The following is a 20371-nucleotide window of genomic DNA, read 5'->3' as shown; positions in this document are numbered from 1 at the left end:
GTCGGACCCTGCTGGGCCGGGTCCCCCCCCACCCCAACGCTGTACCTCTCCCCGCGGGAGCAATAAACCCCAGAGCCGCGGGCACCGTTGCGGGGGCTGCCCTGACCCCTGCGGGACCCCCGGGGAGGGGAGCGGGACCCCGGGGGGGGTGGGAAATAGGACCCCGGGGGGGGTGTGTGCGGAGCTGGCGTTTCTCCCCCCCCCCTTGGGTCTGGGCGGGCGCGGGGGGCTGGTTCCCTCGGTACCGGCGCGGGGGAGCCCCCCGTGTGCGGGGGCAGCTGGGCCCTTCCCCGTTATCCCCCCCCGCCCCGCGGTGCTCGGCGCTGCACAGCGCCGTTGGGGCGGGGCCGCGTGTGAGGCCCCGCCCACTCCCTCCCGCCCACCAATCGGCCGCGGCCCCGCCTCTAACCACCGCCCCCGTGGAGGGTGACGCGTGCCACTGAGCAGCCAATCGCAGCGGCGCCTGGTTTTCAAACGGGCGGTGGCGGCAGCGCGCGGGGAAGGGCGGGGCCAGACCGGGACCGGAGCCAAGAGTGGGACCGGGCCCGGGACCGGGCCATGCGGGCCGCACGGACCCCGGCCGTGAGTGCAGCCCGGCGCCGGGGGGGCTCGGCACGGGGTGGGCGGGGGCGGGAAGGGACCGACGGACGGACGGACGCCGGTTTGCGCGTCCCGGTGGGGCGGCTCGAAGAGCCCCGTGGGTCGCGGGGGGGGGGGGGGGTGTCCCAGCGGGGCGGCCCCGGGTGTGTCGGGGTGGCTGTGGGGGCGGCGGGCTGGAGCGCTCCTGGTACATGTGGATGTGTTTGGGGGGGGGGGGGGGGTGTGCGTGCCGCCGCCGGTGGTGCCGTCGGTGACCCCCGGTGCTTCCCCCCCAACACACACCTCGCCCCCCAGGCGCAGCAGCGGCCCCGGCGCACCCCCCTGCAGGAGCTGCGGCTGCAGCCGGGCGCCGAGCGCACAAGCCTCACCCCCCTGCTCCGCCGCCTGCGGCTCAAGGTCGGTGTGGGGATGGGGGGACGCGGGGGGGGAGTTGTGCGTGGAGTAATAGGAAGGGATGCTGGGGTGTACCGGAACTGGGTATACTGGGAGGGGGGGGGGGTGGTTCCAGGGCAGTGGGGGGACAGGTGTAGGCACTGGGGTGGGGGAAGTGGGGAGGCTGGGGGAAACGGCTATGGGGTGCTGGGGGGGCAGGGCAAGGGCAGTCCTGACCCTCCCACCCCCCCTAAATGTCCCGTAGGACCATGACTGTGCCACCCCAGTGTCCTGCGCCCGGGGGCCCCCCAGCAGCACCATCCCGTGGCCCCCCAGGACTACAACCTGGGGGCCCAGCGCCTCCGAGACCCCCACGACTCCCACCCTGAAGCCTGGTGCCCCCGAGCCCCTCGGCAATCCCAGTTTGGTGCCCGGTGCCCTGCAGCCCCCCAGCAGCACCAGCCTGGAGCCCCCTGGTAGTTCCACTCCAAGGTCCAGCCCCCCAGAGCCCCCTGGCAGCGCTGTGCCGCCCCCCCTGTGCACCCCCAGCCCAGGACCTGGCACCCCAGAGCCCCCCGGCAACGTTGTGCCAGCCCCTATATGTAGCTCTGTCCCGGGGCCGTACACACCAGAGGCCCCCAGCAACACTGTGCCAGCCCCCCTGTGCAGCCCCACCCTGGAGCCCCCCGGCAGCACCGTGCCAGCCCCACTGTGCAGCCCCCTTCCAGGGCCCAGCCCCTCAGAGCCCCCCGGCAGCACCATACCAGCCCCCATGTGCAGCCCCAGCCCCCCAGAGCCCCCTAGCAGCACCATGCCAGCCCCTATATGTAGCTCTGTCCTGGAGCCATGCACCCCAGAGCCCCCCAGCAACAGCGTGCCAGCCCCCCTGTGCAGCCCCATCGTGGGGTCCAGCTCCCCAGAGCCCCCCGGCAGCACCGTGCCAGCCCCCCTGTGCAGTCCCGTCCTGGGGTCCAGCAGCCTGGAGCCCCCCAGCAGCCCCGTGCCAGCCCCCACATGTAGCTCTATCCCAGGACCGCGCACACCAGAGCCCCCCAGCAATACCATGCCGGCTCCCCTGTGCAACCCCATCCCGGGGCCCAGCCCCCCGGAGCCCCCCGGCAGCACCATGCCAGCCCTGATGTGTAGCTCCATCCTGGGGCCGTGCACCCCCGAGCCCCCCGGCAGCGCCTCCCCCGTCCCCCCTGGCATCATCAGCTCAGTGCCTTGCACCCCAAACTCCCTGGGCAGCACCACTCTAGCACCCTGCACCCCCGGGACCCCTGTCAGTGCCAGCCCGGCCTCCTGCACCCCAGGCCCCCCCGGCACCAGCTCCACCCCGCAGGAAGCTCCCTTCCACGGCTGGCGCATGGTGCCCACCGACCTCTCCTGCAGCCCCGTGGCTACCGAGCCCTCGGCTGGAGATGGGAGTTCGGGTCCCTCACCTTGCCAGGACACCCCTGAGGGTACCCAGTCCCCAGCCTCCGCCCCCCCAGAGCAGGACCCCCCCGGGCCCCCTCCCAGCGAGGCAGATAGGTCTGAGCATGATGGATTGGAGGCAACGGCCACCCCCGTCCCCTCGCCCGAGGTGGCCCCGGGTGCTGTGTCCTGGGTGTTGCCGCTGGTGTGGCTGGAGAAGAGCCTCAATGCCTCGTCCCTGCTGGAGTCCCTGCGGCACAGCCTGCCCCTGCCCGCCCCGCGGCGGGACGCCGGCACCAGCGTCACCCCGGTGTCCACCGCGGTGGCCGGCACCAGCGTCACCCCGGTGTCCACCACGGTGGCCGGCACCAGCGTCACCCCCATGCCCACTGCGGTCGCTGGCACCTTCATGACCCCCCGGGACCTGCGGGAGAGGAGCACGAACACATCTGTGCGCGGCCCCCCCTGCGCCAAGGACAGCGCTGCCGAAACGGACTCCCTGCTCTGGCAGTAAGTGTGGGGACATGCCCCCCCTGGATGAGGCTGTGGCACCCACGGGCCATCCCTTCCCCAAGCCCCCCCCTCTCTCTGTCCCCAGCTGTCCCCGTGAGCAGCTGAAGTCCCTGCCGCGGGCAGAGCTGGAGGGGCGGCTGGAGAGCACCCTCATCATCATGGAAGCCCTCTCCCTCCGGCTGCGCGACTGGCAGGAGAGCCAGCGCCTGCTGCCCGGCGTGGGACCGGCTGAGCAGAGGGATGCGCTCACGCAGACGGATGTCACCCACCCCAAAGCGGTAAGAGTCCTCACCGGGGCGATGCCACCCAGTTCTGTGTGGCCTCGGTGCTGTGACAGTGCCCACGTGCTGCCGGCAGGACGGTGGCTCCGGCTGCAGCGCAGCCCGGCGGAGCAGAAGTAAAGCAGGGCTGCTGGGGCATCACGTCCCCAGCTTAACCCGCTATTTTTGCTGGATTTGAACCCTTTGCGCGGGGAAACAGCCCTGGCACACATGGGTAGGGGTGGATGGGAGGTGTCACAGCCAAATGGCTCTCGCTGGACCCCAGGGTGGAGCCGGGCTGGTGCGAAGCCCCCTCCGCTCTGCCCGGATGCCCTTAGGAGGAGGAGATCTACCGCAACCTCTACCTCGAGCTGTGGAAGAAAACAGAGGCTCTGCAGCGGCAGCAGGGAGCGGAGCAGGACCTGCGGCGAGAGCTGGAGCTGGCCGCCACGGGGATGGTGCGTCTCAGCTGGCTGGCATGCGATGAGTGTGCCGGGTCTCAGCCAGGCAGGGCACACATGTGCCCGACGTTGCCTGTGCCGGCTCCGGGAGCACTGCCTGAGCGCCGGTGCCCTTGTCCCTTCCCCAGAGCGCCTGGAGCAGGCAGAGCCTCCTGTTTCGGAGCCTCGCGGATGACGCCTTTCAGAGGTTGCAGGATGAGCAGGGAGCCCTCTCCCAGCAGGTGAGACCCCGTGCAGCCAGGCTGGCCCTCCTCTCCCGCAGTTTTCAGGCGATGCTGGCACTGCCGGCACACACGGCAGCTGTCGGCTATACCCGGTGCCTCCCGGCACTGTCTCCCCTTGCAGCGGGAGGCGGTGAGGACTCTGGTGTCGCGGTGCCGGGCTGTACTGGAGAGCGTGCCCAGCAAGCTGCGGAGCTGCCTGGAGGAGCGGGATGCCATGAGGCAGCGAGCGGACGAAGCCATCCGAGCCAAGGAGGAGGTAGGGGGGCAGCCAGTGGGGGCGGTTGGGGCAGGCTCTGCTGTCCCCATGCCTTTGGTGGGGCATCCTGCATCTGCCCATCTCCAGGGCATGAAGATCTCTCTGGCATCCCAGGGGAAAAGCCCGATGTGGTCCTGGAAGTGCTTGTGGCTGCCTGGGGCGGCTGGAGCTCTCGGGATGGGATTTTGGCTCGGGCTGGGTCCCGCTGGGAGCGGGAGCAGCAGCGTGTGGGGATGGCTCCTGGGATTGCCCCTCTTGTGACACCACGCCTGGAGCATCATCCTTCCCTCGGCAGGGAGATCGCTTCCTGGAGGCCTTCCGTGCCCATGCCAGTGCCCAGATCAGCGCCCGCGACCAGAGCCTGGCCTCCCAGCGAGAGCTGGGCACGCTGCTGGCAGACGCCATCGACGCGCAGGTACTGAGCGGGTGGGCACCTCCAGCTGCCTCCCACCTGGGTCTTTGGGGGGCTGGGAGGGACCTCCCCACATCCTGAGCTTGGGTGATGCTCTGAGCAGTGGTCTGCCATGGGCTCGGGTCCACCAGAGGTTTCTTGGCGCTGCTGGGAAGCTGCCACAAATCCGGCCTCGGGGCTGGTGCTCGCTTCCCTCCGCAGCCATGGAATGCGGTTTTTCCACCGTGGCAGCGCTGACCCGTCTCTCCTGCCCCACAGGCATCACTGGCTGCCGAGTCTCGGTCTTTCCGGGAATTCATAGATGTCACCTTTGAAAACATGGAGAAGGAAAGGAGAGCCCTGGACGCGGAGGTGAGGGGCGTCCCGCTGGGGGCTGGCGGTGGGCTCAGCCCCTCGCCCTCCCTTCCCCCTGCCCCGCAGCCCTTCGTGCCCTGGGTGCCGCGGGCAGCCTGGCTGCCAGCCCCGTCCCTTGCCACGCAACGGGGCAATGCCACCACCAGCCATCACGGCTGCGCTGCCCTGGCCCTGAGGCTGACCGTGCCGTATCCCCTCGCAGCGGGAGGCGGTGAGGACCCTGGTGTCACGGTGCCGGGCTGTGCTGGAGAACGTGCCCAGCAAGCTGCAGGGCTGCCTAGAGGAGCGGGATGCCATGAGGCAACAAGCGGAGGAAGCTCTTCAAGCCAAGGAGGAGGTAGGGGGGTGCCTTGTGCTGAGCAGTGCCTGTGGGTGGCCGGGGTGCTCTCCTGCGGCCCGGCTGACCCCAGGCGTGGGGGTCCCCTTGGTGTGGGAACGCCCCATGGGGAAGAGCACGGTGGGCACGGTGTCTCTGCAGGCATCCGGCCAGCTGGAGGAGAACGCGGTGGCCCTGCGGGATGCGGAGGCTCAACTGGAGCAGCTGACGGTGGCCAACTCGCGCCTCAGCACAGGTAGGGGTGGGTGACATGGGGGCTGGACCTGCCCCTGTCCTGTCCCCCTCCGACGCTGATGGCTCTGCCCCTCGCAGACCTGAGCTCCGTGATGACAAAACTGGCCAGCGTGGAGCAGGAGCGGGATACGCTGCAGCAGGAGAACGAGAAGCAGTGGGAGGAGGTGGCCCGGTGGGTCTGAGCCCTTGGGGCAGGGCATTGGTCCCCCCTCTCTTCCCCATAGCCACCCCCTGCCACCCCGCGGCACCCCCTGACCCCGTCCCGTCCCGGCAGGCTGGCGCAGCAGAGGGACGCCCTGCAGCAGGAGTGCAACGGGCTCTTCCAGGAGCTGCGGGAGGCGACCGAGTGCAGGGAGGTAGGAGCTGCCTGACCCTGCCCGCGCTGTCACGCGCTGCCGGTCCCCGTCATGGCCTGGCGGCATCGCTGGCGGCCGGCCAGGAGCAGGATTAGCCCTCCCGCGGTGGGGGATGAGTGCGGTGGGGGCGGTTGACAATCCTGCACGTAAGCGCTGCTCTCCATCCTGCCCGGCAGGGATTCCTGGGTCGGAGGGGGGGTGTGGGGCGGGGATAACAGCTCTCTGGGATAATTCCCCCGGCTGCAGCCATGGTGCTGTCCCCAAGCCTGTCTGGTGTCCCTGGTAAACCACTCTTCTCCAGGGGTTGGTCTGTTAGGGGCAAAGCTGTCCCTTATTGGAAACAGCACCCCGAGGTGTGGGAGGGACCATGTTGGGGGTCCCAATGGGCCCCCTTGGGTCTCTGGCCGCTCATGACTGTGTCAACCCCCTCCTCCTGACTCTTGCAGTTCCTCGACCAGGAGAACCGCATGTCCCGCACGCAGCTGCTGGAGCTGGAGGCCAGGCAGAAGTCCTCACTGGCCGCCCTGCAGGAGCGCAGCCTGCAGTACGAGGAGCTGATGGGCTTCCACCAGCGCCTGCGGTACCGACCCTGCTCACCATCTCTGCTTGAAACCCTCTATTTTGGGAAATTGAGCTCCTCCTGGGGGGGTGGGGGACACACAGTGGGGACGGGGCTCCAGTGGCTGCTGCCCAGCCCAGCGTGGTTGCCCAGGCAGGTGGAAGGGGTTATGGGGAAGCCCAGCAGACCCCATCTTGGGTGAAGGTGCCTAAATCTCTGGGGTTTGCACCCGCCCTGTGTCACAGTGGGAGGCAAGCATGTGAAATGTCCCCATGCCATGCCGAGGAGGGGGAAGGCTCCCACTGAGGCTGATGCCATCCCACAGGGAAGAGGAGGCTGCCCTCAGCCAGGAGCTGGAGAGCACCAAGGCCAAGCTCCACGACTTGCAACTCAAGAGGGACAAAGTCTCCTGGTGCTCCACAGACATCATAGAGAGCAAGATGCGGCTGCAGGAGCTCGCCGACTGCCTCAAGGCCGCTCTGCAAGAGGAGGTAGGAGCCCTGCCCCAGGGTCAATGACAAGAAGGTGGCCCGGGGCGGGGGAACCAGACCCCTGTGACTCTCCATTGTGTGGCTTTGAGACCCCCCCAACTCGCTGGGGCAGTGCAGAACTGTTGCAAGCCGCGCTCCGGTGCTGTGCTCTCCCTCCCCTCCTGAAGGATGAAGATGCCCCATCAAGAAGCAGAGCCTGGACCCCGGCTCCACGGACACCCAGCTGGCAGACACCCGGCCGTGCCTGGACCCCGGCGTGCCGCACGCCGGCGTGCCGTACCCCGTACCGCGCCGGGGACTCCTTCGTGGGCAGCGTCCTGAAAGCGGTGTCGTGGAGAGGTGAGGAGGCACCCGCTGGCTGGGTGCTGGGGGGGGTCCCTGTGTGGGGATGGGGATTGCTCCCTCCCACGCTGGGGATGTGCATCGGAGCTGGAGAGGAGGAGATCCCAGTGCCATTCCCATGCCCTTCCCTGTGGATTCCCCAGTTGTTCCCGTGTGGCAGCCGTGGGCTGGGTCGCGGGTCCTGTGAGCAGCTGGGGTCTTATCTCTGAGCTCCCTGGGGCGGACGGGTGCGTGGGTGAGCTCTGGTCTTGTTCCCTGGGGCATGCAGGGCTGGGCACAGCGGGGCCTCTGCCCTCTCATCTTGCAGATGTTGATGAAGCCGCCGGAGGTGGGAGTGCATTTACCAAGGACAAACCTGCCTCTACGCCAAAACCAATAGGTACTGGGGCTGTCACCCTGCCCTGGAGCCTGCTCTGAAGCTGCAGGGCTGCCCGCACCAGGGGACGAGCAGCCATGCCTTCCTGCTTGGCTCTGCGTCCCCTGGGGTTGACGTTCCCTCCATGCCGCTCACGAGCCCCTGCCCTGCCTGCAGAGCCCGAGGAAGGTCTGCTGGAGAGCGTCAAGGAGCTGAGAGCCGTGGTCTCCAACCTCACCATGCTGAGTTCCCGCATCCAGGAGCTGGAGCAGAGCGAGTTCAAGGCGCTGCAGAGAGAGATGTGAGTTCAGCAGGGGCTCGTGTCGAGGGCTGGGCAGGGGCACCACTCTCCTGGGCATTGTATCTCCTGCGGGCAACCTGTCTGGGATCTGCCTCTTGTCCCAGCTCTGGGTTAGACCTCTCCTGCCATGGCTAGAAGGGCTTTTTCCAGCTGGTGGGGCTGGTGGGTTGGTCTCTCCTACCACAGGGCTGGTGGGATGCCCAGGATGGGGTTTGGTGCTGGGCACCATGTTCCCCACCGGCTCAGCCCCACTGTGCTCTCCCAGCTCCAACCTGCAGCTCCAGCTGGAGACGGTGACAGCCGAGAGCCAGGAGAAGATGGATGCCCAGGCTGCCACCATCGCCAAGCTGAACAAGGCGCTGAGGGGCAAGCTAGAGGTGAGCCGGTGCCAGAAGTGGGCCAGCACTCACCCCAGGGCAGAGCCGAACTGGGACAGGCGCTGATCTAGGACACGGAGGAATCTGGGTGACCGGCTCCGGTGATGCCCCATGGGTGCTCCTGGCTCGTCTGACCTTCTCAAACATGAGAAAACCCGCTCCACCCTGAGGTCCTGGGGGTGGCCAGGGCCGGGCGCTGTCTGACACCACTTCTTCCCCCCGCCCCTGCAGAACGAGAAGGAGCTGCAGGACGTGGTGAAACAGCAGGAAGAGAAGATGCTGCAACTCATCGATAAGAGTGGGGAAGTCACGGTGTGTGATGGGGGCCTGGCCGGGCTGCATGCCTGGGGGGTGCCAGCCATGGGACCCCTCTCAGCATCTCCTTTCTCCCCCCCGCAGCGGCTGAAGGGAGAGGTCTCCCAGCTGAAGCGCTCGCTCCAGCGCGCGGAGACGGAGGCCAAGGTGCTGTGGGAGGAGATGCGGGGGCAGGAGCCCAAGGTGGACGCTACCTACGTCCAGGAGCGAGTCCTGCTGCGGCAGGAGGTGAGGCGGGGGGGGCTGCCAGGGCTGCGGGCTCCTCGTATCACCACCCCTCTGTGGACAGGGGACCTCTCGAGACCAGCGGGATGGCAGGGGAGAGCCTCCCACCCCAAGGCTCGCTCTTTTTGCAGGTGGACAAACTGCGGCTGCTGCTCTTGGAGAAAGAGGATGAGAACCTGCTGCTCTCTGACAAGTACCAGGAGCAGGTACGGGGAGCCCCGAGGACCTACCCTGGCTCTAGTCCCCCCCCACTCCCAGACACCTCCCTGCCCAATTTTGGGGCAGGTTCCTGACAGACATCTCCCACTGCAGGTCCGAGGGCTGGAGCTGAGGCTCCAGCAGGCTCAGAAAATGCTGAGGACCCACGAGGAGATGCAGGAGAAGATGAAGGAGGTGAGGTTTGTGGTTCATAGCTCTCACCCCTTGCTGTGACTGTGTAGCCCTGGCACTAACGCTGCTCTCGTCCCCAGGTCCTGTCGGCTGTCCCTGAGGTGGCAGCGGGCTGCCAGGAGCTCCCCAGCCTGCTGCGGTACTTGGGCCTGAAGCTGGGCAGCGGCAGCAAGGAAGCGGCCGAGCCGCTATAGCCTGAAACCTTCCTGTTCTTAATGCTGTAATTATGTATTGAATAAAGTTTTGTTGGCATTTCACCCTGCCAGGTGCCTGCACGGAGGAAGCTTCTGGTGCCCTGGGTGGGGACAACTTCTCCAGCCTGCGCCGCCTCCACAGCTCCCTGCCACCCTCAGGCCTCTCCTCCTTGGCGGGGGGGATACGCATACCACCCCCCCACACCCTGCTTGCTCTCAATAAGGCGCCGCGTTCCCCAGGCTCCCACCCTGCGGCCCTGGCAGCACCCGGGGCTGACCTAGCTTCCCTCCCTGGGTCCCCCCGCTCCTCCTCCTGCCCTAGATTCCCTCCTGCGGCTGGTATCGGAGGCTAGATCCTGCCCCCCGTCCCCCCCCCCCAATCACGGGGCTGGGGGTCACACGCCTGTTGCGTGGGGATGGTTCCCCTCCCAGCGCGGATCCGGCATCCAGCATCCCCTGGGTCGCAGCGAGCTCTGTCTGCCAGGCACCGGGAGCTCCGCCAGCTCCTGCTCCCAACCCCCCCTTGGCACCCGCTGCTGCATCGGGGATGGGGGGGGGGGGGCTCCCTCAGGGCCACCCATGCTCCCAGCACAGCTCCAGACTTACCTCCCTCCTTCCCCGCTAGGGCATCTCCTGCGGGATCCCCCTCCTGGCGTTCCCCACCCCAAGGATGCTCCCTGCTGTCATGGGGGCCATGCGGCACCTCCCTCCCCCAGCATGGCCCAAAATAGCAGCGTTCAAACAAGTGCTCTGGTTTTTAATGGCCTGTTTCTTCTGCCGGGAGGTGGGGGGTGTGCGTAAATCACCTTCCCCTGCCCTCTGCCCCAGCATCGCCACCCTGTGTGGGGCGGGTGCTGTGACACCCAGGGTGCTGGCACCTTTATTTACCCCCGCACCCAGGAAATGGAGGTGTTTGGGATTGCGCCTCTATTTACCGGGTGCGTGGGTGGCTCGTGGGGAAGCAGCCCTTGCTGCTCCCTGGCATCGCTTCTCTCCCTGCTGTGGCTGTCACCCTGCTGGCAGGGGGTCAGATGTGGCCCCCCGAGACGAGGGGCTGGCAGTGGGGGCCCCCAGGCTGTGCCCGGCTCTGGGATGCGGGGGGGGGATGCGTTCCCCTCCCTGGATTGGGGCCATGCGGGGCGGCTGAGCCCTCCTTTTACGGCGGGGATTCATCGGAGCACGGCCCTGGCAGCCGGCCCCGTGGGGTGAGCGGGGACACCGCTATTGTCCCCGCGCCGGCTCAGGGCGGCTTTTTGAGGGGGGGGATCGGTCTCCTGCGGGAGCCCCCACCCTGTCCCAAGAGTCTGGAGCTCTGCGCTGCTGGGGCTTGGTCCTTGGAAGCAGAGGTGACGCGGCTGGGGACCCTGGCGCAGCAAGTGGTGGGGTGGCGTGGTGGGGTCCCCAGCCTGAGGGTGGCACAGGGGGGTCCCTGGCCCAGAGTTGGTGAGGGGAAGGTCCCTGTCTAGTTTGCAGCAGCAACAGGGTGGCACAGCGGGGTCCCCAGCAGCGGCAAGGGGGTGGCAGGGGGTGTCCCTACCCACAGCCAGGGACGGCACAGCAGGGTCCGTGGCACAGAGGGGTCTCCAGCAGCACCAGGGGATGGCACTGGGGTGGCACAGAGGGGTGCCTGGGTGGCACGGGGGTCCCTGCCCACGATGGGGGGGTGACTCAGTTGAGCCCTTGGCCGGGGTTGTGGGGGGCACAGAGGGGTCCCCACCATTAGTAGGGGGGTTGCAAAGGGGCGGCACAGCGGGGTCCCAGGTCGTCACCCTGTGGTCCCCACTAGCGGCAGGGGTTGCCGCCGGGGGGGGTGTGTGGGGGGGGGGGTGTCAGGCGGTGCGTGCGGCGGCGGCGGGGGGGGCGGAGCGGGCCGGGGGGGCCGGTCTTACCGGGTGCCGCCCCGCCGGTCACGTAGCTCTGCGGCACCGCAGCCCCATTTACCGCGGGACCGGAGCTCGCAGCCCGCAGTCCGCGCCCGCCCTGCACGGTAAGGGGGAGCCGGGGGGGTCGGGGGGGGACGCGGTTGGGCCGGCCGGGGGTGCAACCGATGGACCCCGGCAACGGGAGCCAGCATCCCCGCCGGGGCTCCGGTGTGTCTCCGTGCGGCGCCGCCGGCATGCCGGGGGTCGGGCAGGGCTGGGGGGCTCCGGGGCAGAGGGAGCCCCGGGCATGGGGGTGCCGGGGGGGTGGGGAAGCCTGGAGAACCCCCCCTGCGCTGGCGCAGCCCGAGCCCAGGCGGTGCCGGCGGGGGGATCGCCGCCCGGGGGCGAGCACGGGCTCCCCGGGGCATCCGCGGCGGCGCCGGCCCCACGGTACCTCCGCCCCCGGGTACCCCCAGCCCCGGTTGTGCCGCCGCGGGGGTCTCTCCCTCCCCAGGTAGCGCCATTCCCGGGGTATTTCCACCCCCCCCAGTATCCCCATCCCCGGGCGATCGCCATCCCCCGCCTTTCTCCCACCCGGGCTGTCCCCGGCCGCGGGGTATCTCCATCCCCGGTCCCCCCCGCCCCGGCCCCCGTTCCCTGCCCCGTCCCCCCGCGGAGCTGCGCTCCCTCAAGATGGCTGGGCTGGGGGCGGGCGAGCAGGCAGCAAAATGGCTGGGAGCTCCCCGGCATCCTCCACGAGGCCCTGCCTGTCCCGGGGTGAGGGCAGCTGCCTGCTTATGGACCACCCCCCACCCCCTTCCCCGGCCCCGGTGACCGGCAGGGCCGGGATCCCAGCCCCGTGGGGGTCCCCGGTCCCCGCAGGATACGGGCGCGTGGCGGATGGGGGGGCCACCCCGCCGGCGCGTGACTCAGCCCCCGTCTGCTCGCAGCCACCGCCACCATGACGCACCAATACCCCGCGCTGACGGCCGAGCAGAAGAAGGAGCTGTCGGACATCGCGCTGCGTATCGTGGCCCCGGGCAAGGGCATCTTGGCCGCCGATGAGTCTGTAGGTCAGTGTGGGGGAGAATCTGTCCCGCCACCCTTTTTCCCCCACCCCGGCTGAGGCTGATGAGGGTGCTGGGTGCCCGCAGGGAGCATGGCGAAGCGCCTCAACCAGATTGGGGTGGAGAACACGGAGGAGAACCGCCGGCTGTACCGCCAGATCCTCTTCAGCGCCGACAGCCGGGTGAAGAAATGCATCGGGGGCGTCATTTTCTTCCACGAGACCATGTACCAGAAGGCTGATGACGGCACCCCCTTCGTCCAGATGATCAAGGACAAGGGCATCGTTGTGGGCATCAAGGTGTGAGGGGTGTCTGGCGGGTTTGTGGGGTGCTGAGGGTGCTTGGAGAGTGCTGGTGGGGCTCAGCGCCGCCTTCCCCTTCTCTCCGCAGGTGGACAAGGGTGTTGTGCCGCTGGCCGGGACAGATGGGGAGACCACCACGCAGGGTAGGTGGAGCAGGCAGAGGGATGGGGGGCTGCGGGGTTCGGGGCTGCAGGGCTGACGCCCTGCCCCGGCAGGTCTGGATGGGCTGTCGGAGCGCTGTGCCCAGTACAAGAAGGATGGAGCCGACTTCGCCAAGTGGCGCTGCGTGCTGAAGATCAGCGACAACACCCCCTCCGCGCTCGCTATCATGGAGAATGCCAACGTCCTGGCCCGCTATGCCAGCATCTGCCAGCAGGTACGTTCCTGTGGCCGGGCGTCACCCCACGGGATGGGCATTGACCCATACGATGGGTGTTGACTTAAGGGGCTTGCCCCACAGGGATGGGCACAGATCCATGGAGCTCAGCATTGACCCTGTGCCTGGGTATCACCCCATGGGGCTGGGCATCAACCCAAGGGCTAGGTGACATGTCACGTGGATGATCATTGACCCCCAGGACCAGGCATTGCCCCATAGGGTGGGCATCAACCATAGGGCCATCGCTACGTGGGGCTGGGCATCACCCTGCAAACATGGGCATTGCTCTGTGGGGCCAAGAACGGACCTTCCTAGGTTGGGCGTCACCCCATGGGGCCAGGCATCACCCCACTGGAATGGGCATCACCAGCAAGGGTGGACATTGGACCTCGGGGCTGAGCATCGCCCCCCAGGTCCAGGCATTGGCCCCACATTGCCATGGGGCCAGGGGGATGTCCAGGGACGTCCCCGTGATGGCATCTGCCTGGTGTTTGCAGAACGGTATTGTGCCCATTGTGGAGCCAGAGATCCTGCCCGATGGTGACCATGACCTCAAGCGGTGCCAGTACGTGACTGAGAAGGTGAGCAGTGGAGTGGGCAGCAGGGCGGGCACCGTGCCACGCTGAGCCATGCTGTGCCAGGGGACTCCACGCTGCCCGTCCTCCCCAGGTGCTGGCAGCTGTCTACAAGGCACTGAGCGACCACCACGTCTACCTGGAGGGGACCCTGCTGAAACCCAACATGGTGACCCCCGGGCACTCCTGCCCCACCAAGTACAGCCCTGAGGAGATCGCCATGGCCACTGTTACTGCCCTGCGCCGCACCGTGCCCCCAGCCGTGCCAGGTACTGGCACCAGGACGTGGTGGGGACCAGGAGGAGAACGCCCTGTGGCCCCCCTGGTGCCATAACCCCGCTCTCTGCAGGTGTCACCTTCCTCTCTGGGGGTCAGAGTGAGGAGGAGGCTTCCATCAACCTCAACGCCATCAACACGTGCCCACTGATGCGGCCATGGGCCCTCACCTTCTCCTACGGGCGGGCGCTGCAGGCGTCAGCGCTCAGCGCCTGGCGCGGGCAGCAGGACAATGCCACCGCCGCCACCGAGGAGTTCGTCAAGCGCGCAGAGGTGATGGGGATGGCCCCCGTGAGAGAGGGGTGCCGGGGGCTGTGTCCCAATGGGGATGATGGGGACACCAAGGACCGTGTCCCCATGGGAGGGGATACACCGATAGGGGTAGGGGATGTTGAGGCCCATGTCCCACGGGGTGACAGGAGACACCAAGGGATGCCAAGGACCATGGTCCCCATGGAGGGGACACAGTACCGTCTCCATGGGAGACAGCTGGGGCTACGTCCCCACGGGGCAGGGAGGGGCTCAGGGCCAAGTTCCTGTGGGTTGGGTCCCCTAGGGTGACATGGGACATCGAGGGCTCTGTCCCTGTGGGAAGAGGGATGCCAAAGGCCACGTCCCGTGGGGTGATGGGGGACACCAAGGGTTGTGCCCAGCGAGGTGGGAAACATGGAAGGCTCTGTCTCCATGGGAGGGGGATGCCAAGGGCTGTGTTGTTGCAAGGACACCGAGGACCGTGACCTCATGGGCTGGGGGACCCTGAAGGCCGTGTCCCCAGGGACTGGGGGACGCCAGTGGCCGTACCCCATGGGGGCTGGGGGCCGCTGACATTTCCTTTCCCTGCAGGTGAACGGGCTGGCGGCGCTGGGCAAGTACGAGGGCAGCGGGGACGACTCGGGGGCCGCCGGGCAGTCCCTCTACGTGGCCAACCATGCGTACTGAGCCCCGGCCGGGCACCCCACCGGCCCCGGCCCCCGCCCCGGCCCCCTTCCCGCCACTGCTCACACCCCGCTTCCACCCCAGCCACCCAGGGGAGCCGCCACGCGGGGAGGGGAAGGGGAGCGCGCCCCGCGGGCCGGCCCCACGCCGCCACCTCTGCAGATAAAATGGGGGGCCTGGGTTACCCAGCCCCCGCAGGAAGCCACCCGGCTGCCCCTTTGGCGGGGGGCTCCGGCCAGAGCATTTTGGGGGGGAGCCCTGGCCACGTGGGGGGCAGGAGGGGAGGCCTGGGGGTGCCCCTGCCCTGCCGTAGCTTCGCAGTCCCGGTCGCTGCCGCCCTTGGGGCGCCTGTGTTGTGTTTGCCGTGTGCACCCCGTGTACCAAATAGCCTAACAACGAATAAACGGTAGAGACAGCGCTGTGCCGCCTCCTCCCTCGCCGCTGGGGACTGTGCACTGACCCATGCCGGGCTGCCCCGTCCCTCTGCCGGGTCTGGGCACCTCCCGCAGCCTCTTGTGCTCACCCATGCAATGAGCTGCGCCTGGTCTCAGCCCACCCACACCCATTGTGGGGTGCTGGGAGCCCGGAGGGGTGGCTGGGCTCTGCCTATGGGCCATATGTCGGGTGAGGGGCCTCCGTTCTCCCTCTCGCCCCCCGTTTCCAGCCCCCTTTCCCGGCCTTGGTGCTCGGCGCTGCACAGGCACCGCCTGTCCCTCCGCGGCGCTCGTAGAGGCCATGCGGCCAAAGCCCGCCTCCTCAGGGCGGGTACCGCGCTCTGATTGGTGCTGCTCCCCGCCCGTCTGCGCCGTCGCCCTCCGGCCTCCACGCCTATTGGCTGTCGTGAGGACGGAGAGCTCTGACTGGTTGGGCTGGGCGCAGGCCCCGCCCTCCCCGGCTGGTGCGGGAAGTGAAGATGGCGGCGGCGGCGGCGATAGTGGCGGATGAAGCAGGTACCGGCGGTGCCCGGGGGTCGGTCCCCTTCCCTCCCCAGCCCCTGTCGCCGGGTGCCCGGTCCCGGTGGGCCGGTCCGGTGCTGAGCGCTGTCCCCGCAGAGCGGGCGCGGGGCCGGCGGGCCGCCCTGTCCTTCGCCGCCATCGCCGTGGTGCTGGGGCTGCCGCTGTGGTGGAGGACGACCGAGACCTATCGCGCCGCCCTGCCCTACGGGGACATCGAGGGGCTGGGACAGCTGCCGGTGAGCGCCGGGAAGGGGCCGGGGCGGCGGGTCCCCGGGCTCGGGTGCCCGGGCTGACGCCTCTGCTCAGTTCCAGCTGGCCGTGCCCGTCGCCGTGGTCTTCGCCCCGGGGTCGGTGCCCGGGGACCTGCCGAGGCCGCTGCCCTTCAGGGACGTGCAGGAGATGGAGATTCCCGTGAACCGTGAGAGACCCCGCCGGCTGCCCCCAACCCGTGTGTTCCTCCCGGGTCGCCTCGTCCTTCCCCAGGGTGTCCCTGCGTGCCCGCAGCTTCTGTCCGCGGGAGGCTAGCGCTAGCCATCAGCTCGGAGCCCCCTGCACCCGTGGTCCGCCAGCCTCATCCCGTCCTGAGCTGGCAGAACAGGGGAGCAGTGGGGACAGCAAGGTCCCCAGGGTGCCACAGGGAAGAGACTGGCTCCTCTCCCTGGGGACAGGGCTGATGGCAGCCCTTGGAGGGTGGGATGTGCCCTGGCTGGCGTGGGGCTGTCCTGCTTGCCAGCACGGACCAGCTGCGGCCACGTGTTGCGGTGGGTCAGTCAGCTGAGATTAGAGGTGGCACCCAAAGGATCTTGTGCCATGTGTCCCCCTGGGGCTGTGCCTTGTCCCTCTTAGCACCTGGCTCCTACGAAGGGCTGGGATTCGTGGCTTCACTCAGGCTTTCTCCCCCGGCAGTGAGAACCACCGTCACGACCCGTTACGAGACGATCTATCGCAGCACCACGGCTCAGGAGGAGGCAGCGCTGGAGGCGGCTACTGCCCGAGGTACCGAGAGGAGGGATCGCGGTGGCTGGCGGAGCTCTGTGGGGCAGCAGGCCCTTCTTTCTGAGGCTGGTTGAGCCGAGGACTTGGCTTTGCAGTGTCTCAGGGCAGGTCGGGGATTGGAGTGAAACTCCCAACCCTGCTAACGCCTCCATCTTTCCCCAGAGGCTGATGCTGCTCTGCACCCGCTGCAGGACGCCTCGTTGGGCTCTCTGACCTTGTATGTGGTCCCTGAAACCTCCTCTCTCTTGCCTCAGGTAAGGAGCAGCACCCTGCGGTGCCAGCCTCGGCATACTTCACCCCTCAGAGGTGCCCTGGGGGGAGGCCTCTGTCCCCAGGCTGTCACAGGTGCCACCGTGCTGTTCTCGGGTGTGTTGGTGGGAGCTGGCGCTCACCCCTGCCCCTTCCCCAGGGCATCAGCGTCTACGTGGGGAAGCACCGCAGCGCCCTGGTGAGGGCTGGGGGGGGCCTGGCCGCCCTCCGCGCCCGCCTCCAGCAGCTCACGCAGGTGATGTCATTCACGGTCAGCTCTATCACCGCTGCCCTCTCGGACCGCGTGCCCGACGGCCAGCTCGGCCCTGACGCCCGGCGGCACTTGAAATCCAGCCTGGGTACGGACGTGTGTGCCAGCCCTGTTCCCTGACCTGGGGAAGACTCTGGGGGAGACGCTGTTCCCGCTGTAGCTGGAGCATCCCTGGATGTCTTCTGGGGTCACAGACCCCAGGGTCTTGCCTTTGCCCTCGGTCATTGCTTTGGGCTGGGATCCATGCTGCGATCGCTGCGTGATGGGGCACTGATGCACGACCCCGCGTCGGGGAGGGTCAGGGAGGAGGGGGTCACGTCATGCTGCTCTTGAGAGCTCTGTCATCGCCACATGCCCGACCTCGGCATCAACAGGCAGTGGCCGTGCCAGCGCCTCACAGGCTGTGGGTCCTCGGCAGGGTACGAGATCACCTTCAGCCTGCTGAACCCCGACCCCAAGTCCCACGCCGTGGACTGGGACATCGAGGATGCCGTGAACCGCTACGTGCAGCCTGTCCTGGACAAACTGAGCTTGGTGGCCAACTTCTCTGTTGACTCGCAGGTGAGGGCTGGGAGAGGCGATGGGGAGAGCCCAGCCCTGGCCATCCCGGGTGCTCCGGGACGTGCTTCTCTGCCAGCAACGTCTTTGTTGTGTACCTGCAGATCCTGTACTATGCTGTCCTAGGAGTGACACCACGCTTTGACAAGGAGTCCTCCAGCTTTCTCCTGAGCGCCCACAGCCTCCCGCACGTCATCAACCCTGTGGAGGCCCGGCTGGGTGAGCACTGTGCTCCTGACCTGGCTCCCATGGGACCAGGCTCTGCGGAGGGAGTGGGGACAGCCGTGCCTATGGCCGTGCCCTGGATGGGACTGAGGGTGACTGAGACCTGCTGGGCTGGCAGTTCCGCTCAGAACTCGCTGTGGAAGGAGGAGCAGGGCTGGGCTCTGCCCTAGTGCTGCGTGTGGGCGGTCTGCTCTCGCTGTCCCTGCCAGGCAGGGGTCTTCTCTGACTCTGTCCTGCTGCAGGCTCCAGCGCTGCCTCGCTCTACCCTGTGCTGAACTTCCTGCTGTACGTGCCAGAGCGTTCCCACTCTCCTCTCTACATCCAGGACAAGGACGGAGCCCCAGTGAGCACCAACGCCTTCCACAGCCCTCGCTGGGGCGGCATCATGGTACGGAGCCGTGAGGGTGCTGGCAGAGCTCAGACAAGGCAGTGGCTCCACATCCCTAGCGAGTGCTGGTGGCCTTGCCAGCCCCAGGGCTCTGTGCCTCACCGATGCTCTCCTGCAGGTTTACAACGTTGAAGCCCCTGCTTCCCCCCAAGCCTCCCTCCCGCTGCACGTGGAGGTGGACATGGTGCGAGTGATGGAGGTTTTCCTGGCCCAGCTCCGGTGAGGATGTGGCTCTTCCCTCCCTGGGCCTCCGTGTGCTCTCCTGGTGCATGTGGAAATTGATGGGGTCAGAGCAGGCCCTATCCGTGCAACTTAGTCCTCCGTGGGCTCTGGGAGGCTGAACGTGGCTTTTTGTGGTCTTCAAGGTGCTGACCGCCAGCCAGCAGTGCTCTCTGGCCAGGGTTGCTGGTGCATCTCCTGGGGTGGGAGGCTTGTCGTGTCCTGCCTCCTATGCAGGAGGCCATCAGGCGTGGGTTGACCCCTGCCAAGACTGAACGCAGCAGGGAAGGGGGAGAGTGGGGAGCAGACGTGGGACCGCAGGCTTGTGGTGTGGGCTGGGACCTTCCCCTCTACTCCCAGGTTACTGTTTGGGTTATCTCGGGAGGAGCTGCCCCCCGAGTTCCTGCTGGAGAGCCCAGGGAACGAGGGGCTGGCTGACTGGGAGCTGGACCGCCTGCTCTGGGCGCACACCGTGGAGAACATTGCCACTGTGTCCACCACCTTGACCTCGCTGGCCCAGCTCCTGGACAAGATTGGGAACATTGTCATCAAAGATGACGTTGCTTCTGAGGTAGGGCTGTGGTGTTGCTGTCTCTGTGCAGACCATGAGCTCTCGCTGGTGTGGCGTTGCCCAGGCCTGGTTGTGAGCGAGGCCCCCAGGCTTGTTCCTGTGGTCTTCCCTGGCCAGGGACTGACCCTCGGTGTTGTTCCCACGCAGGTGTACCGAGCAGTGGCCTCAGCACAGAGCGCTGTGGCCGAGCTGGCCGTGGGCCACCTGCACTCAGCTTTCCAGGCCAGCAAGGAGGCAGTCACCTCCTCGGAGCGGGCCTTCTTTGACCCGTCTCTCCTCCATCTCCTCTACTTCCCTGATGACCAGAAATTTGCCATCTACATCCCGCTCTTCCTGCCCATGGCCGTCCCCATTCTCCTCTCCTTGGCCAAGATCGTCCGGGAGACCAGGCAGCGTAAGAAGGAGCCCACCAAGGTGGACTGAGCCCAGCGTGATGGTGGCCTGTCTTGGGACTATCTCCACCTTATGCAGTGTGTTGTCATGGACCCATGGCCCAAGAAGGTCCTCCAGGACTGTGTCAGGGCCGTTCCCGGCCTGGGTCTGCCGTGGCCAAAGACACAGGAGTGGGAAGAGAGGCCGCTTTGAGCGGGGGAGATGTTCTCAATCTGGGTCCTGAGCCCTCCGAGAGGGCTGAGAGCCGAGAGGAGGGAGGGGGCTCCCCCGGCCCTGCACTGTGTTCAGAACAAGCTGCTGTATGAATAAAGAAAAACCTCCCGTTGTGCGGGGGCCTGGTGTGGGGCTGTGTGACCCTCCTCTTCATTAGCCCTCTGTGGGTGCCTGTTGCCTTCGTCTCGCCTGGCTTCCCTGCCCCTGCATCTCCCCTCCCATTGCTTTATGTCCCACGTGTATTTAGCCCAAAGCACTTGGGGAATTTAACACAATTTATGGTATTTGGCTGCGGGGGGGCTTAAGGGGCTCCGTCTCTTATTGGTGGGTAGTGGGGCAGAGTCTCTTGGGGGGGCGGTTCCACCTTAATGGGGTCCAGCTCATCCATTCAGTGTATTAGCCTGAGGTTCTTGGGGGGGTGGTGAGTTATGGGGACCCCTGATCCCATTATAGGTGTCGCCCCCCCTCCCTGATGCCTTTGGGGGGGGCAGTTATGGGGACCCTACCCCGGTGCTTTCAGGGGCAGCTATAGTGACCCCCACACCCCCTTTGGTTCTGTCGCGGGGGGGCTCCTGGGGATACCCCCAGGGT

General features: G+C 67.5%; 3 protein-coding genes across 10 annotated transcripts; all 3 read left to right on the top strand.

Annotated features, from left to right (window-relative positions):
- Positions 1-517: 517 nt before the first annotated feature.
- On the top strand, positions 518-9407 carry SPAG5 (sperm associated antigen 5). The gene is made up of 24 exons (XM_074594578.1): positions 518-582; positions 895-996; positions 1238-2898; positions 2987-3179; positions 3500-3619; positions 3751-3843; positions 3968-4102; positions 4398-4517; positions 4773-4865; positions 5071-5205; positions 5347-5440; positions 5518-5611; positions 5714-5795; positions 6242-6375; positions 6680-6845; positions 7013-7184; positions 7495-7566; positions 7720-7843; positions 8109-8220; positions 8452-8532; positions 8620-8763; positions 8892-8966; positions 9073-9153; positions 9231-9407. Exons 1-24 carry the CDS (start codon positions 559-561, stop codon positions 9342-9344), a joined length of 4221 nt encoding a protein of 1406 aa, XP_074450679.1. The 5' UTR covers positions 518-558; the 3' UTR covers positions 9345-9407.
- Positions 9408-10508: 1101 nt separating this feature from the next.
- On the top strand, positions 10509-15160 carry ALDOC (aldolase, fructose-bisphosphate C). 8 transcript variants are annotated; one of them, XM_074594343.1, is made up of 10 exons: positions 10511-10690; positions 11276-11331; positions 12157-12279; positions 12361-12572; positions 12664-12718; positions 12791-12951; positions 13452-13535; positions 13624-13798; positions 13879-14078; positions 14649-15160. In XM_074594343.1, exons 3-10 carry the CDS (start codon positions 12168-12170, stop codon positions 14742-14744), a joined length of 1095 nt encoding a protein of 364 aa, XP_074450444.1. In that variant the 5' UTR covers positions 10511-10690; positions 11276-11331; positions 12157-12167; the 3' UTR covers positions 14745-15160. The 8 variants fall into 8 exon arrangements, with proteins under 8 accessions (XP_074450448.1, XP_074450444.1, XP_074450440.1 ...); XM_074594339.1 differs by having other exon boundaries at positions 10650-10690; positions 11260-11331; XM_074594344.1 differs by having other exon boundaries at positions 10686-10723.
- Positions 15161-15578: 418 nt separating this feature from the next.
- Positions 15579-19912, top strand: PIGS (phosphatidylinositol glycan anchor biosynthesis class S). Its single transcript, XM_074594338.1, has 12 exons — positions 15579-15691; positions 15794-15933; positions 16004-16115; positions 16604-16693; positions 16856-16947; positions 17103-17301; positions 17632-17774; positions 17876-17990; positions 18239-18384; positions 18503-18603; positions 18964-19174; positions 19322-19912. The coding sequence occupies exons 1-12, from the start codon at positions 15655-15657 to the stop codon at positions 19595-19597; spliced, it is 1662 nt and encodes a 553-aa protein (XP_074450439.1). The 5' UTR covers positions 15579-15654; the 3' UTR covers positions 19598-19912.
- The last annotated feature ends 459 nt before the right edge of the window (positions 19913-20371 follow it).

This window comes from Larus michahellis, chromosome 7, assembly GCF_964199755.1.
Source record: "Larus michahellis chromosome 7, bLarMic1.1, whole genome shotgun sequence".
In the NCBI taxonomy this organism is placed as follows: Eukaryota; Metazoa; Chordata; class Aves; order Charadriiformes; family Laridae; genus Larus; species Larus michahellis.
The sequence above is the reverse complement of the archived record's forward strand: the minus strand, read 5'-3'. Positions and strand labels throughout refer to the sequence as shown.